The sequence below is a fragment of the Exophiala spinifera genome (genome assembly GCF_000836115.1).
Source record: "Exophiala spinifera strain CBS 89968 unplaced genomic scaffold supercont1.4, whole genome shotgun sequence".
NCBI lineage: Eukaryota > Fungi > Ascomycota > Eurotiomycetes > Chaetothyriales > Herpotrichiellaceae > Exophiala > Exophiala spinifera.
Genome location: NW_015622516.1, coordinates 3,477,547 through 3,494,587, shown reverse-complemented (window position 1 = coordinate 3,494,587; position 17,041 = coordinate 3,477,547). Strand labels below are relative to the sequence as shown.

General features: G+C 51.7%; 5 protein-coding genes across 5 annotated transcripts in view; 2 read left to right on the top strand and 3 right to left on the bottom strand.

The window, feature by feature from the left end:
- Window positions 1-318: 318 nt before the first annotated feature.
- PV08_06480 (uncharacterized protein) lies at window positions 319-952 on the top strand (the record flags this gene model as incomplete). The annotated part of the gene is made up of 2 exons (XM_016380817.1): window positions 319-431; window positions 655-952. The coding sequence occupies 2 exons, from the start codon at window positions 319-321 to the stop codon at window positions 950-952; spliced, it is 411 nt and encodes a 136-aa protein (XP_016236644.1).
- Window positions 953-1,856: 904 nt separating this feature from the next.
- Window positions 1,857-4,065, bottom strand: PV08_06479 (uncharacterized protein; the record flags this gene model as incomplete). The annotated part of the gene is made up of 6 exons (XM_016380816.1): window positions 1,857-2,593; window positions 2,648-2,824; window positions 2,875-3,492; window positions 3,542-3,662; window positions 3,716-3,975; window positions 4,026-4,065. The coding sequence occupies 6 exons, from the start codon at window positions 4,063-4,065 to the stop codon at window positions 1,857-1,859; spliced, it is 1,953 nt and encodes a 650-aa protein (XP_016236643.1).
- Window positions 4,066-4,874: 809 nt separating this feature from the next.
- On the bottom strand, window positions 4,875-7,644 carry PV08_06478 (uncharacterized protein; the record flags this gene model as incomplete). The annotated part of the gene is made up of 4 exons (XM_016380815.1): window positions 4,875-4,976; window positions 5,026-5,460; window positions 5,509-6,798; window positions 6,853-7,644. 4 exons carry the CDS (start codon window positions 7,642-7,644, stop codon window positions 4,875-4,877), a joined length of 2,619 nt encoding a protein of 872 aa, XP_016236642.1.
- Window positions 7,645-10,406: 2,762 nt separating this feature from the next.
- PV08_06477 (uncharacterized protein) lies at window positions 10,407-11,651 on the bottom strand (the record flags this gene model as incomplete). The annotated part of the gene is made up of 1 exon (XM_016380814.1): window positions 10,407-11,651. The coding sequence occupies one exon, from the start codon at window positions 11,649-11,651 to the stop codon at window positions 10,407-10,409; it is 1,245 nt and encodes a 414-aa protein (XP_016236641.1).
- A 1,934-nt stretch (window positions 11,652-13,585) lies between these two features.
- PV08_06476 (uncharacterized protein) overlaps window positions 13,586-17,041 on the top strand; it is a gene marked incomplete at both ends in the record, with an annotated part of 3,996 nt that continues 540 nt past the window's right edge. Inside the window, one exon of the mRNA XM_016380813.1 lies at window positions 13,586-17,038. Coding sequence (XP_016236640.1) covers window positions 13,586-17,038 — 3,453 coding nt within the window. The remainder of the gene's footprint in view (window positions 17,039-17,041) is intronic.

Sequence of the window (17,041 nt, the reverse complement as noted above, 5' to 3'; positions counted from 1 at the left end):
TGCTGCTGCGGAAGGGGAGCGAGGAACGACGTTAGCGATCGCCCCAGCTCAATCGAGGGTCGGCCACGGTCAACTGGGACAGGCAGACCACCGAGAAGGGCAGAGCCAACAGGTGCCATCTTGATTAAATTATTATTGTTTGCTCCGTTCTGGCATCTTCCTCTCGCTTCCCGTCCATACTGCGCTTCCTTCTGCAATACCATCGACATCCTCTCTCTTCGTGCGCTTTGTTCGTCCATCGCCAACTAGAGTTGTGCTCAGCTTCGCCCGACCTTCGTCGCTTCACCGCCATCCCCGTCCCGTTCTTCCCCGTCAACCATGTCTTCGGAACTCACCTACGCCGAGGTGTCCAAACACAGCACCAAGAAAGATCTCTACATTGTCGTCCACGACAAGGTCTACAACGCCTCTTCCTTCGTCGACGAGCATCCGTAAGTCCATCTGGGCCTGGGCCAATCTTCATCCCCCCCAATTCCTCGAGAAAAAAAGTCACAAAATATCTTTCTTCCCCTGCCCCCTCCCCACCCTTTCCTTGCCCCACATTGAACAGTCGAGATTGAGTGTCTTGTTCAATGTCCGGGACATGGAGGACAGATCCCATCAGCTATTCGAGAGGAGCTGATCAATCTGGACTGACGTTTGCGTGTGTTGCAGCGGCGGTGAAGAAGTCCTCCTCGACGTCGGCGGCCAAGACGCAACCGAAGCCTTTGAAGATGTCGGCCACTCAGACGAAGCCCGCGAGATCCTAGACGGTCTCCTGGTCGGTAACCTGAAGCGAGTCCCCGGCGACCCTGCCCCCAAGATCGGCGCCACCGACAAGATCTCGGCCGGTCCCGGTGGAAAATCAGATGCTGGCACTGGACTGGGCGTCGCCATGTACATTGTCCTTCTCGCTGGTGCAGCTGCTGCATACTTCGGATACACATACATGCAATCCCAAGAGGGCAAATAAATTCTTTGTACGGGTTAGGGGCAGGAATCGAAAGAGCACACGCATAAGGCGTAGAGAGAGAAAGAGGAGGTTAGAAGACAGAAAGGGTGACTTTTTTTTTGCTGCTACTTGTGAGAAAACCCACTCCCGACTCGGAGCCATCAGGCGGTAATTCAAACTGCAAGCATCCTGGTGTGTCAAAGCCAGGGGATTCCATGCACAAACAAAGGAGAGGACTCTGTTTATTTTTGTACGTCCCCCTAGGGCTGGCGGAATGAACGACGGCGTGCTTTTGCAAATCTATCTACTAGACGAGACGAAATACACATCTTTGCGCCCAGCTACGCAACCCCCCATCGAGGCAACATCCATGGTGTTCACTTCTCTGTTGTCGCGACCTAGATTAAACAACCTGTAGCCGTGCGAAGAACCATTTGCTCGGCTCGGCTTGCTAAAGGATCAACAAGTGTACCTAACGTCTACTAACGCAAAGCATCTCGGGCAGTGGGCCATGATATGACCCCTCGTAAAGCGGCTCGAAGCGTACACATTCTAGTGGTTGCCCCGTCCGGCCGCTTGTTCATGGTGGTGTGTCGTGCACGATGGCAATTGACTATAGAAAGCAATCTTTGCAAAATGACGACGTTACCCGTCTTCGTAGATGCGATCGTACCAGGAATTACCGGTTCAACGTCTCGCTAATTGCAGATACGTACCTATACCAAGGTCAACTAACTAGAGCCACGCCGAAACCTCCGATACCTGAGCACGACCGTAGTAAGACTATATCCCAGAAAGACTGTCCCAAGAGTCTTCCCATTGGCATAACAAAAGTCGACGCTTGCTTCCTGAGGTAACTCCGTTCCATATAAGCCGCTTCTGACCACCGAGTAAACCGCAAAGTGGCAAATGGTACAAACCCGTGCTATCTGTAGTAACTGTAGCGTCCTTGGTCTCCAGCCCCCACGCCGGGAGCCTGTGGCACCGCTGCTACACTCGTCGGCCGCTGATTGTACGCTTGATATTGTTGATTGGGGAGGTTAGTGCCGGAAGCCGGTGGGAAGACAGGGTATGGGGATGCTTGCGCAAGAGGTGTCAAGGGTCGATCAGGAGCTGCACTGACACCTGGGACGGACGGTGGGCCGTGACTTGGAGCAGGAGGTTGTGAAACGTTGGCCTGTGGCGGGGGCAGCTGCTGTTGCGAGTAGTCGTACGGCGGTTGAGAAGGTGCTGACGGCGCTTGAGCAGGTGCGTAGCTTGTGTTCATCGGAGGAGGATATGGCTGTTGCTGCTGCGGGGGCTGCGTTTGAGGCGGAGGCGACACTCTCTGAGCGTGTAGGTCTTCCGAGGAATAGTTCGACGGTGAATAGGTCTCTTCCTGGTGCTGTAGCTGTGTGATGTTCGGAGGTTGGACGCCCGGGTATTGTGCTTGTGTCAGTGGACGGCCATCCGACGGGGGGGCATATGCCGCGTATTGTTCAGGCTGAGATTGTCGGCGAACTGGAGCGGATGGGTAGGAGGGATAATTACTGTCGGGGGGAGGCTGCGATGGTGGCTGATTCGCTGGAGTACGGCTATGAGGAGGTGGTGATGCGACGGGGTAAGGAGGTTGAAATGGTGTCGGATTGCCATACGGCACAGCGTTGTTGGGAGGCTGACCATCTGAAGATTGAATCTTAGAAACAACATACAAAATATTCGAGCTCTTGTACTAACCCGGAGTATAGAATCTCTGTGGAGGATAGCCTTGTGGCGGAGGACCTCCTCCATAGCCGTAAGCAGCCGGACTGGGCCGAGCATACGCTTGTGCTGAATGAGCCATCGACGTCTCAAGCAAGGCCTCGTAGTCCCTCCGAGCCTTGATAAATTTCTCATTCAGTTGCTGAAAGTCATCTGTACAAATGTTAGCTTTGATTCGTGTTTACCCGTTCTTGCAAGCTTACCTTTCTTTTGCGTATACTTCCCGATCAACTCGATCAACTTTGGCCTAATTGATAAAGTGCTGTGGTATAGCTCCGTTATCTCTTCGTTGTCTCGGACGTTTGTGTCGCCTGTGCTGGTGCTCAATAGAGCCAGCAATTTCTCAACATTCTTGATCTGTCCGAAAACCTCTGCCTCCATCTGCGCCTCTTTTTGTAGTTCTTCAGGAGTAGGATCTTGCAGCTTTTCGACGTAGTTGAGTGGGAAAATGCCAGTTTGACCTCTCAGCGACCCCTTCCACCAATCTTTATAAACCGACTCCAGCACCGCAATAACATCTCCCTTACGGAATTGTAATTCTCCCGGCTCTGAAGGTTGAAAGTCGAACAGGGCTCGTACTCGGGACACGGTCGCAGCGGTTGTACCTGAGGGAACCGGTTGGTGCACTGGTTGTTGTGCTGATGAGGCTGGCTGTGCTGACAATTCTGCCGCCGAGCCGGACGCCTGAGCGGCTGGCGAGGGTACGGATTTATCTTGTATGGATAGCTTGAGGGCCATTTGAAGTTCTTCTTCCTCCTTTTGTCGGTCGTAGTCGGTTATCTGCTTCTTGACAGGGGCTTGCGGAGGTTGTAAGTTGGGATCTAGATAGCGTTAGTTCTCGCTTCTGCCATTTCGAGCGATCCAACTCACTTTGGGCCTTTAGCCTCAGGTATGCTTGTTCCATGATCCCTAGTTCAGTGTTGCTCGAGAAGTCTTTCGACCAGGACTCCATGCGCTCCAGGATCTTCGACTTGACTTGCTGATGTGTGTTCTAGATTTGTCAGGTACCCTGGATCTGGCAGCACAACGGTCTCAGCCACCTACCCTGTCATTCGCCAGCCGCAGTAGAGCATCTGTAAAACTCCTTGACGCAAGTTCTCTGTGCATGGCCACTCCACAGTTCTGCGCCAGCGAGTTCGCAAGTTCGAGTGTATAAAGCTGGACATTGGCATTTCGATGGGCCAGTCTCTTGATCATAGCAGCCACGACATCCTTCGCGCCACTATCGCTTGCGGACACCTTATCGCATACGTCGAGGATGAATTCCCAGTTCTCAGACGTCAGGTTCTCGTCAGTCGCCTTGGCTAGAGCACAATCAGTTTCGAGGCAGCATCACGGGTCCGATGAAGCTTACCGACAACATCATCAAAAGCGTTCTGCTGCGCCCGGAACATGTTGGGCGAGGCAGGATAGACAGTCGCTTCGGGTGTCGTAGATATAATTCAAAGCCGAAAATAGCGCTTGAGAAAGAAAGAAGAACGTGGTCCCTTGAGTTGTCTTCAGAAAGCGATTCTCGTACTTGTTGGCCGCAGCCTAATCACCTGGGTTGGAGATGGAGTCGAAGGAGTGACGCAAAGGCAAAAGCCGGGCGAAAGTCAGCCACACCGAGCGAGTCTAAGCACAGCCACACAAGCATTACGATGGACGATCACGACGACTGCGTACCCGAACAGTGTTTGTGCAGTTGTTTTGATGAAGGTTCTCTTCTCTTTTTCATTTACGCGTTGAGGTAGGTACATGACCATACTCCATGTTACGCAGTAAAGACCTCTAGATATATCGCTGAAGCGTTCGCTAGAACCCGAGCAAGGAATCGGCCATAGCATCCGATATCTGACCAAGAACTCCGTGCCCATCATGGAATCATAAGCTTCCTCAGAAGACCGTATAAAAAGAAGTGTAAGCCAGCGTCCAGAAGGACTACATGAAAAGTAAAAAGACTGGTCGGGACCACATTTCAAGCCATCAAGTCATGAAGGAAAAAAGGTGCAGCAAACAGCAGAAACCTCGTCCTGCACCCAGCGCTAAGGTATAACACAAGGACCTCTCATAGGGTCTCAAGGTATGCTCAACGCCTGTAACAATCGCAGAGTAATCGAGATGTGGTCGGATAGGCCAAAAACCTCTATGGCTTCGAATCTTGCCTATACATGCCAGAATCGGTGTAGTATTAGTTGTACAACCCACAGGCAATAAAAACTCGTTAGTTTCCCTTGTTCGCCTTTTCTGCTGCCCGACTTTCGCGAGCCGATTGCACAAGAGGAGCCAAGCTGGTAAGGGGAGCGCAATTGTGCATGAATGGATGCTACACGCACGGTTAGCCAGGATCGATCGAGGGTCGTGGATAAACTCACGTGAAGCAGGTCATGAGCACTCGCTCGTTTCTCCGGCTCTACCTTCAGAGCAAAATGAAGGAAATCCCGGAAAATCGGTGACAAATCGGCCTCGTTCTTGATTTTTGGCGTGCCGTACTTTGCAATCAGATACAACGCTCGCAGGGGCGACTCTGTAAGGTAAGGCGGCTCTCCTTCGATCATTTCGATAGCCATGATGCCCAAACTCCAGATATCAACCTTTCGACCGTATTCTTTGCGAGTCACAACTTCTGGGGCCATCCAATATGGAGTTCCCACCATTGTTGTTCGCTTATTCTGGGTGTCGTTGATTTGCGCACAAAAGCCAAAATCGGTCAGTTTGATGTCGCCTCTTTCAGAGAGGAGGATATTGTCGGATTTGATATCCCTATGAATGACGTTCTTGGAGTGCAGGTGCTGGAGGCCATACAGTGTCTAAGACCAATTAGCATGTCTCAGGTTCAGCCTTGAGGTATCACTTACTTCTCTGCAGACCGCCGCAATTTGTGCCTCGCTCATCACATTGAAGGTCACGACGTCGGTCAAACTGCCTCCTTGCATGTATTCCATCACCACCCACAGGTCGCCCTCATGTAGATAACTATCGATGAAATTGACAATGTTCTTGTGCTTACTATCTTTCATGACGATGATCTCGTTGATGATCAAATCTTTCTTTGGCTGTTGTTCCAGGTTCATTTGTTTTATTGCAACACACCGTTTGCTTCCAACTTCAAAGGCAGTAAAAACTCCTCCCGAAGCGCCTTGACCAATCTTGTTGAGATTGCTGTATCTCATCGTTGGATCGCCCGGGGTACAAATAGCCTGCAGCCTGGCAGTAACATCGATAATATTGCTTTGTTGTCGTCTCGCTCGAGGCCTAGGACCTGGGACCGGGCCCACTTTCGCTACCTGTGCCTGCCCTTGTAAGTTTGACGAGTCGGCCGCGGCAGCAAACTGGGTTTGAGGTACGTGAGGGCTATATTTCTGAGGTAGGATCTTCGGTGGAACTTCAGGCGCATCCGGTGCAACTTGGCGTTGACTTCGGCTGCGGTCGAGCTGTTTGCTTTGAATGGCTTGTTGCGCGATCAACATCGCTTGCTCTTGTTGTTGTTGATACTGGGCAGGAGACTGTACGGGTTGCGAGGGCCGTGGAGGGGATGAGGTTCGGGGTTTTGTGGAATTTGAGCGACTGAATGTTTCTTCTTGCGAGGCCTGTGGTGAGGATGTTGGCACGGTGACAGCTGGACTCTGTGGTTTCGGGGGTTGCCGTATCACGATGTCATGCTTCATCGGCGGAGGAGGTGCAGGCCGAACTGGGGCCAAGTCCCGTAGATTCTGCGTAGGTGGCTTTGGTGCAGGTCTATTCGGCATCATGAGAGCAGGTGAGGGAGCAGGCTTGGAGCCAATTGCGCTGGCCGGAGGACCTTTTGGTATTGGCGGGGGGGCGCGAGGGTTCTCGAAGCTGCCTTCATGATTTTGAGGAAACCGTGGGCTTGCGGGCGGGGATATGACTCCAGCGATGGGCGAATACGTAGCGGGATTGATGTTAGGTGATGTGGCCACCGGACTTTGGTAACTACTGCTGCTGCTTTGAGGCGAGTCAGACAGTTTCGCATGGTCAAACTTTTGCCAAACGCCGTCATCAAATCCACCCCCGAAATTGCTCTTGTATGTTTCCACAATGTTCATCATCATCTGTGGATTCTGGTCCTGCTCATTCTTGGGGATGCCACTGTCAGATAGTATTCTCTGCCAGTCCGCAGGAAGGCCCTAGGTGAGAGTTAGCTGATAACTCAGTGAGAGATGTAGTGTGTTATAGCCTACCGTAAACTGGCCGGTCTGGTTGTCATAGCCTACATGAATCATGTGCATAGGATTTTCCGGGGCGGAGATCTTGATGGTCCTGGGCGACCCAAGCATATTGTTCATAAAACTTGAGAAGCCGCTCTTCTTGCGAAATGGCCCTGGTGGTTTAGAGCCGTCGCCGGAGAATCTCTTTGGACTCAGAATGCCGGCGTCCGATTTGGGAGGCGTGACTTCCATCATGGCAATACCAGAAGATCTCGACATCTGAGATGTCCCTCCCGAAGGAGTACGAGATTCTACACTCGTATGGTTACGAGAGAGCTGCGGAGATTGTGAGGCCTGCATCATATCATTTTGCCCTCTGTTGAGACCCGCAGTCTGCAAGGATGATAAGAGGCCTGAAGCGTCAAACGGCGCGCCTATCAAGTCGTTGTGACGGTCATCCGAGCCCAGCGGAGTGGGAGGATAGGTCTGCGGTGGGAGATAGGTGTCGCCGGTGGTAGGCGCGAAGAACTCGTGGGATGGAATGATGGGCGAAGGATTCGTGGTGTACTGATCAAGAGATGAGGACGAGGCGTAGGCGCTGGACTGAGATCGGTGGTGAAAGTCGCGGGCAGAGTAAGTGGCTGCTGGAGAACCACGCGGGTAAGGCGACGGAGCTGACGGTGCTCGCTGCAGAGTGGCCGACGACTGAGGTTTGCGTAACGAAGGAAGCTTGGAGGGATAGGCGGATGGAGGAGGGTTCTTGGTGAGTGTTGCTCGACGTCGTTTCGTCGGAGCAGAGGCGTCAGGAAGGATGTCGGAGTTCATGTTTTGAACTGGAAGGTTGTTGAAGTTGGCAGGAAAGCGGGCAACTTGGAGCCAACCACGCCTCTGACTCGCGACGGGGTGGGCGAGAATGAGGCACACAACTTCGGGGGTGGCGCTTAGCCAGGTACAGACGCGCGGGCCAGGTAGCTGTCAAGGGTGCTGGACAGCGTGGACAATAACAAGCATCTTCTGCTTCTCGGGATCCTGGATGCGCCGCAGGACGTCGGAGGGAGAGAGGTGAAGAGGTGAAGAAGAGGTGGCTTGCGGTCGGTCTAGATTTGTTGTGCAGCGAGCAGATCACAGCACTGCCTGGTATTGTACTCGTACCCAACACTCTGCACGCACAACGCAGCACAGTAGCGAAGCTAGCACACCACAACAACAACGAACGGCACTCGTGGATCTCTCTACTTTTGCTTGCACAGCCTGAGAAAAAAGGCCACAGGGCCCGGACTGTTTGGCTGTTGCTGTCACTGCCATCCACCCTTACTTCTTTGGTACCCCCAGATATCCGTACCGAGGGTTCGCAGACGTGTTATTAGCTGTACCTCAAGTGCTCACTACACGTCCACTAACTAACTAGCCCTCACTGCGCCAGTTGCCTTGCCACGCAGTTCAGTTTGCGTCGGGCATCCAACCTCTCTACTCGCTTGCTTGTATGAGTAGTTTCTCCTGCAATCCCATCATCAACGATCGCTCAGACAGAGAGCCACAAAAAACTCCCTCGTCGCCCTCTCCATGATGTGGACTACTTGTATTGTACTCCAGGCTACCCAACCGCAACGCAATTCTCCGCCCCTGGAGCACAATACGAGTAGCCTGATCCACAGCATGATCCTGGCCTTACGTCCCTGTGGCAGAGTACTCTGTAGCATGTACGAGTACGAACGAGTAGGCTCTCTCCACACGAGTCCATTTCATTGTCGACGATAGTTTCGGTGACAGGCTGCCCCCAGGCTGTTTCGCCCACCTACAGACAACAATTACGCCAGAAAACGCAGGATGCGGTCACAACTCGCCGTTTCTCGTACTCATGCTGCGCGCCAACTGCCTAGCTACGCCTGTGCCTTGATCTTCTGCTTTGAGTTACGCAGCTCCTGCATGCATGGAGCATTGTCACCGCCCCAGCCTGATCCTACCATCTCCACCACCATCTGCTAAGTGGTCACTCCCGTACAGACTTGCGGCTTCCCCGGTCAATCGATAACAGCCAATTCCTAATATCGATATTTTGCCTGATGATCACAGCCTGATCTTCAGCCGATCACCGCCTGGATACAGCATTCTTGACGGCCCGCACTGCCTCCTCCACGTGTCCCTCCCAAGCACAAGGCAACCTTGAACGGACACACCTCAGACAGGTTGAATGCTCTATTCTTACAGACTTTTTGATAAAACAATGCAAAGTTCAATGATACATGGAGAAAAGTCACAAGATGCAAGCCTCGAAATCGCTTCCTGTCACTGTGGCCGGTCCACAGTGGGCATTCCATGGATGTCCTGAAACAGATGAGGCGCTTTAATCAACACAGGCCAGGGTTCTCTCCAATGAAAGTTCAGTGTTTTTCTCGTCTTTTTTTGTCGTATTTCCGGATGGCCTCTGAGGACATCCGCTGTAAGCCAGCATCAACAGTTGGACACGAAGGGAACCACAATTCCTTTCTCCGAGTTACAGACTTGTCGACGGAAGCTGTCATTCGAAGCAAAAAAACTCATCGATCCCGAGAAGGTTTTGCCATTTGGTTTGCAATCTGCGGCTCGGTCCAGTACCCACATGAGAAAAGGTCCGTGGTTTGCGGGCTGTGGACAGAGCAGAGTCTTTTACGGTCGACTCCATACTTGGCCTGCTTTCCACCTTTTATTATCATACCAAACACCAAACAATCAAGGGCAAGCTACAGTACGGCAAGGTTCCCTTGACGTTTACCCCGTAGCAACATCAAATTTGCTGGTGCATAGCAGCCTTGTGCTTTCTACATTTCACACTGCCTGCGTATTTTTCCGAACGCATAATCTCTGACAGGTCTACTGCGGCAATCAGTTCCACAACCTCACACTTTGCGAAATTGTCACACGTTTCGAGAGAGAGATCAGAAGTGCGTTTCTCAAATTCTTCACAGAAATCTGCTCGCATGGCGCGGGTGCAGTTTTGGTCTATCCCTATAGAGGTTTGTTGGATCTTACACCACTCCCCAAGACTCTTCTGTGCCACACAAATTACAATACAGTTTGGCAGGAGTGAGTTTTCTCCTGCAACTCGTACTTGAATTAGTTGTATAGATATGGTCTCCAGATTGCTCAAGGGAACTACTGAAAAGCAGAACATCAGCAAATTGCTAACACAAAATTCAACCATCTTCAAACACGGACGACTATCAAGTCGCCGCTCCAGAGCAACCCGCGAAGTCACCTCTGCATATACTGGTGCTCTGGATAGTTTCCTTTCCCCGAAGGTACCTCGAAGTGCATTTCCAGCTGCACAAAGAGATTGCAATTATCGAGATAGGAAATCTTCGTTTGATCATTCGAACCATTCTCAACCTGTGGAATACTGCGTGGAGGCATTGTACGTATGTCGTCACAATGCGATTGCGGTTTCTTCGTGTATCCATTTCGCTCCGCAGAGTACATCTAAATACTCGTCTACTGCACCTGATACACTCAACGCCATCGCTTTCTATTCCCCCCAAAGAAATATTTGAAACATTTGAAACCTCACCGTAGTGCAAGACCAGGCGCCGCCTTGTTCAACACGACTTCCTCTAATGCTTTCCCTTGCCACCTGCACGCCCTCCAAATCCCCAGCCAATCTGGTTCGCGACATGAATCTCGGTTCCCAACTCCTCTGCAAAGGTCCAAACCAGACCTGGATTCTTCTGGAAGAATCTCCCCACGAAGATACCATCAACGCCTGACTGCGCAATCTCCTCGGCTTGTGGTCCGTTCGTGATCGATCCGACAGCCGTGACTAGCATCTTATCTCCGACGGCGTCCTTGACCGCCCTTGAGAACGGCGCCTGGTATCCCGGACCACCCTTGATCTTCTGACTTGGGTGGACACCGCCGGAACTGGTGTCCAGCAAGTCGACGCCCAGATCCGCGAGGATTGGCGCAAGCTTGACCGTGTCCTTCAGCGTCCAAGACTCCGGGAACTCATCCTGGCCTTCAAGCCAGTCGTCGGCGCTGATTCTCAAGAAAAGCGGCATGTCGGCCGGGATAGCCGCGCGGACCGCCTTGACCACCTCGCGCGTCAAGCGTGTCCTGTTCTCCCACGAGCCTCCGTAGGCATCTGTGCGCTTGTTGCTCACGGGGCTGAGGAACTCGTGCAGCAGGTAGCCGTGGGCGTTGTGGATCTCGATGACGTCGAATCCAGCCTCGACTGCGCGCTTCGCAGTGGCCACAAAGTCGTCCTTGATGCGCTGGATGCCCTCGAGCGTCAGCGCGTTGGGGTGCGGGAAGGTCGGCGAAAAGGCGATCGCACTGGGTGCGACCGTGTCGTCCGGCCAGCCGTTGGCCTCAGGCCGAGCGGTGTCGCCGAGACTGAGCCAGGGGGCGACGGTGCTGGCTTTCCGGCCGGCGTGGGCGATCTGGATGGCGATCTTTTGCGACTGGCCGTGAGCGAACTCGACGATGCGTCTGAGAGGTGCGATCTGGCTGTCTTGCCACAGGCCGCTGTCTTCAGGTGTGATGCGGCCCTCGGGCGTCACGGCGGTCGCTTCGACCATGGTGAGGCCTGGCCCGCGTTGGATGATGCCGCCGAGATGCGTCAGATGCCAGTCGGTCACGTGGCCATCCTGCGCAGAGTACTGGCACAGAGGTGAAAGCCAGATGCGGTTCTGGAACGTGACGCCTCGGATCGTCAGAGGCTGGAATATCTTGGGGATGGGATGGTTGTCGGATTGCGGATCTTTGGCAGTTCCGGCGGGAGGCACCTGCGCGGGTGTGAAGTAGGATATGCCCTCGGCGGGCTTGTTGACTATAAGTGGTCTCTGGTCTATGGAACCCATGGTGGTGGAATCAGTTTTATTCGCGAGAGAGTGAACAGGTGTCGGTGGGGTGGTTGCGTGTTGTTGAGAGAGTAAATATGATAGAAGTGGAAGTGGAAATGGACGTAGAAAGCTGTTGGAACAAAGTCACAACCAGATCGATGATGACGATGATGAAGTGGGAGTTTTTATTTATGCACGGCAAGGAGAACGTCGGGCGACTGCATACTTTAAGTATCTGGGTTGGTACATGGCGAAAATGAAGATTCTACGAGTATCGAACATGACCTAAGCAGAGCCGGATAGATGTCCCAACGCGAAAGATCCGTCAGAAGAGGCTTTGAAATCAGACCCCGTTCTTACACAATGACGCTACATACCCCGTACTCGTACCGAAGAGAGCCTATTGCAGGAAGACAACTCGGATAGCCACTGTACCTCGTAGGTTATTATTTTTTTTTTCAATTATGGGAACCCACGAGCCAGCCATCTTCCCTCGGGCAGCTATTCTCACAGATACCGCACGTCCAGTCGGGAGGCAAGAACTGTTGGATCTGCTGGTGGGCTCGCTGGACTGATCGGGTCAAGGCGATGACGTGACCCGAGTTGTTATTACGAGCAAACCCGAGTCGTGTATCCGCCGTTGTGCGAGTACCTATACAAGTAGGCGCGCTTTTCGGGAAAGAGTCTGCAAGATCCTGAATGGACGGGACTCACGGATGAGATGGACTGCTTAAATGTTTAACAAGATCTAGTTAACTCGTAGTACGAGTAACTGGCTATTATTACTAAGAGGAAAAGAGATGAGCACCCTGAGGGAAAGTGTTGTACAGTAAGGTAGCTCTGTACGAGGACCCCGTACGGATCAAGGCACAATATGGAGCAGTACCACCACCAGTATTGGTTGATTTGCCCCGGTACTCGTACCTACTGTACGAGTGCTCCGTACATACGGATACAATACCTAGGTTTAGCTGAGGTACAGTAGGTCCTGTACGTAGATCATCATCATCATACGTAAGCTCGAAAAGGATTCCCGAAAGAACGCCGTCCCATGTCATTAATTGCTCAGTCCCTTTTCGATCTTTTCAAATGACCATGTCAGACACGTGCGCGTCTATGGCTACGCAACTTACCTGTGACTACCTACCGAGGTACAATACGAGTACGGGTTGTACTTTGTAGCCACTCACTCTACGGGTACCGAGTGACTGTGCTCGGATGACTACTTCGATCACTGATTACTAGGGACCCGCTGGACATGATGGGAAACATGTATACCTATGTGCCAAGAGTCCCGCCGGACTACATGTAACTTCGGACTTAATTGAGGAGTCTGACATGAGTATCTTAGTGTTGTGGACATGCGCTGAACTTGGGGTGCGCTTACCAAATATACCTGAGGCTCCATACGACGCTGCATTGATGACAATCGCCTGACAGAATTATTGAACAAGTTATTCTGTACAGCACCAAGCGCGCTATACAATATATTGCGGCGACACTCGTTGCCGAATCCAGTCAAGGGAGAGCAATTCAACCCAGGCCCTAATAACCCCTACCTGTACCTACTATACCGTGATCCGAGTAGTTAATGTTGCAAACTTGTATCCCCAACTCCTCGAAAGCCGAGAGCCCTTGACGCCTGCATCGTTTGACACATGGCCATCGCCAGCCCCCAACTCTTTAGCGCAATCATGTGACATTCGAGGTTGGCTCTTCAAACACCCTGCCAATGTCTCGATGAGGCTGAGCATGGTGTAAAATTCAAGCGCCGCAGGCACCAAGAGTGGTATGCCATGCACGGGTGACAGAGTAGGTTGCGGCACTTTCGATGCGTCTTTCTTTCGGCCGATCTTTGACGTTATTGATGTGGAACGTTCACCGATGCTGGTGGTTGCAATCCATTGAGCGGCCTTCAAGGGCTTCACGCGACAGCCAACAACGATACAGCGATGCGGCTATTGACATGGGGTAGCGAGAACGAACTCGTCTTGACTGATCATCGGAATGAGAACATCCCTCCGTACGCGATCCTCTCCCATACCTGGGGCCTAGAACATGATGAAGTTACCTTCGGCGACATACAGAACCGTGAAGGTCGGAGCAAGTCGGGTTACGCCAAGATTCTTTTTTGTGGCGAGCAAGCAAGAAAGGAAAAGATTAAGCATTTCTGGGTGGATACATGTTGTATAGACAAAACCACCATTGAACTGTCCGAAGCGATTACAAGTATGTTTCGCTGGTACCAACAGGCGACCAAGTGCTATGTCTACCTTTCGGATGTAACAGTCCCGGAGAGCGGCAAGATTGGCAATGAGCAGAGCACATGGGAGCTCGACTTCCGGAACAGTCGATGGTTTACACGAGGATGGACGCTGCAAGAGCTTCTAGCTCCTGCTAACGTCGAATTCTTCTCGCAGGAAGGAGAATTCTTAGGTACGAAGCAGACGCTGGCGCACCAGATCCACGAGGTCACAACCATTCCTCTCGCTGCCTTGTGTGGCACATCTCTCGATCAATTCCCAGTTGTCGAAAAAATTCGCTGGACAGAAGGGCGCGAGACGACGAAGAGAGAGGACGGTGCGTATTGTCTTCTGGGAATCTTCGGCGTCTATATGTCCCTTAACTATGGTGAGGGCGATAACGCGTTTAGTCGACTCAGGAGGAAGATCGACAAACGACATGGTAGCAATGTCGCTGCCCGCCTTGATGCTGTTGAGAAGGTCTGGTCATCAGGACCGTGCGATAGCCCCGCGCCGTGCAATAATATTGCCGACCTCCTTGGACGAGCATCCGACTCTGATCAACGACCACAAACAGGGCAACCAAGCATGCTGAGGCCTGCAAAACGAGCCAGAACGTCGTACAATACGAACTTCTTCGGCTCCAGTGATACTCTCCCGCATGAAAACACAGTTGTATCACACAGAGCGAGCACGAGTAGTCACACACAGCACTCAGAGCAGAGTTCTCGAGACGTCTCAAGGATTATGAGCGAAGATAAGTACAATTCCCTCCTTAAATCCCTTCTGTTCGAGCGTATCGACTTTCGTGTCAACAACGTCAGGAAAGCGCTGTTGTCAACCTGCCAGTGGCTCTTCCACCATCCCCATTTCCAGACATGGTATGAGGGTGACTCCTCGGCTCAGCACAGTGGCTTTCTATGGATTAAGGGTAAACCTGGGTGCGGCAAGTCGACACTCATGAAGGTTCTTCTCGAATGGGCTCGTAAGCGAAAGAGCAAGGATCGTGGTCGGCAAAGTGTCGTTCCTTACTTTTTTAACGCGCGTGCTTCGGCTTCTCTTGAGAAGTCAAGCTTGGGTCTGTACCGCACAGTCGTGCATCACCTTCTCTCTTCATGTCCAAAGCTCGGCATTTTATTTGCGGAAAAATTCGCTTTCAAAGACCCAGGCCAACTGGGAGAGCAATGGTCGGTGGAAGAATTACAAGAATTTCTTATGGATGCTGTTGAGTCGAACGAGTCATTCGGACTGTGTCTGCTAATCGACGCGCTCGACGAGGCCGAGTACGAGGATGATGTGCGAGATATGATACGCTTTCTGATACAGCTTTCCGATCGCGCATCGGCCTCCGACAGCTCTTGCAAACTGCGTATCTGCCTTTCCAGTCGTCACTATCCCCACATCAACATCACTAAAGGACTGTCCTTGGTCGTCGAAGATCAACTTGAGCATGGCCAGGATATCAATTATTACATCACTAAGGAACTGACGTGCAATGATGGCGATGAAAAGGACGAGCTTCGAGTCGAGATACTCAACAAATCAGCTGGCATCTTTCTTTGGGTCGTCCTTGTCGTAAAGATATTAAACACACTTGATGACCGTGGAGCATCTTTGTCGGACATGAAAACTTGCCTTAAAACGATTCCAGCAAATCTTAAAGAGCTATTTCGAGAGATCTTGAAGAAAGGTGGCGATGAGATCGGAAAAAGCGTGCTTCTCTTTCAATGGATGCTTTTTAGCCTACGTCCACTTCAACCGGCAGAATTGATTGTTGCAATGCAATACTCTGAGCCGCTGGATGACCAACACAGCCCTTTGGCTATGGATATCTCGATCCCCGATCCCGAGCGGCTAGCCAGATCGATCCTCAACCATTCACGCGGTCTTGTTGAAGTCATCCAAGATGGCCCGTCACAAACGGTAACGGTTCAGTTTATACACGAGACCGTTCGCGAATTCCTACTTAAAGAGAATGGTCTGGCATCGATATCCCAAGCTCTGGCCGCGAATGTTGAGGGTACCAGCCATCAAGTTCTGCGGATTGCATGTCATCGCCGTATATCAACAACTGATATACCGAAGGAATTCGAACATTATTGTGAGGCCAGTCACAGGACTAATGCCTCCCTGGATATCTTCAAATCTACCATGCGTCTAAAATGGCCCTTTCTCGACTATGCGATTGCATATCTTCTGGAGCACGCTGAACAAGCGCAGAAACGCGATATTTCTCAGCAGGATTTCCTGAAAAGTCAAATTGGTGCGAATGGTCTCTGGTTGGACCACTACAGACTCTGGTGGAACGCCCTCGAGCGGTACAAGACCAAGAAGGTCAAGCCTAATGTGACTTTGATATACTTTGTTGCCGAACGAAAATATTCACACTTGCTTACAGCTTTGCTTAATTTGTCAGACGCTATTAACACACCTTGTGGAAGATATGGGTCTGCCTTACAGATATCATCATACTATGGCTCTCAAGAGATGGTGAAGATACTGCTAGATAAAGGCGCCGACGTCAACACACAAGGAGGCGAGTTTGGCAATGCACTACAAGCGGCATTAGAGAATGGCCACGAGAAGGTGGTGCAGATACTACTTGACTACAGCACCGATGCCAACGCACAAGGAGGTCGATATAACAGCCCACTATACACGGCATCGTGTCGTGGCTACACGAAGATAGTACAGATACTGCTCGAGAAGGGTGCTGATATCAATGCACAAGGAGGCCTATACAGCAACGCACTACAGGCGGCATCAGCGTGTAATCATGAGAAGATAGTGCAAATACTGCTCGAGAAGGGCGCCGATATCAATGCACAAGGAGGCCGCTATGGCAACGCACTACAGGCGGCATTAGTGCGTGATCATAAGAAGATAGTGCAGATACTGCTCGAGAAGGGCGCCGATATTAATGCACAAGGAGGCTACTATGGCAACGCACTACAGGCGGCATTAGTGTGTGATCATGAGAAGACGGTGCAGATACTGCTCGAGAAGGGCGCCGATATCAATGCACAAGGAGGCCTATACAGCAACGCACTACAGGCGGCATCAGCGTGTAATCATGAGAAGATAGTGCAAATACTGCTCGAGAAGGGCGCCGATATCAATGCACAAGGAGGCCGCTATGGCAACGCACTACAGGCGGCATTAGTG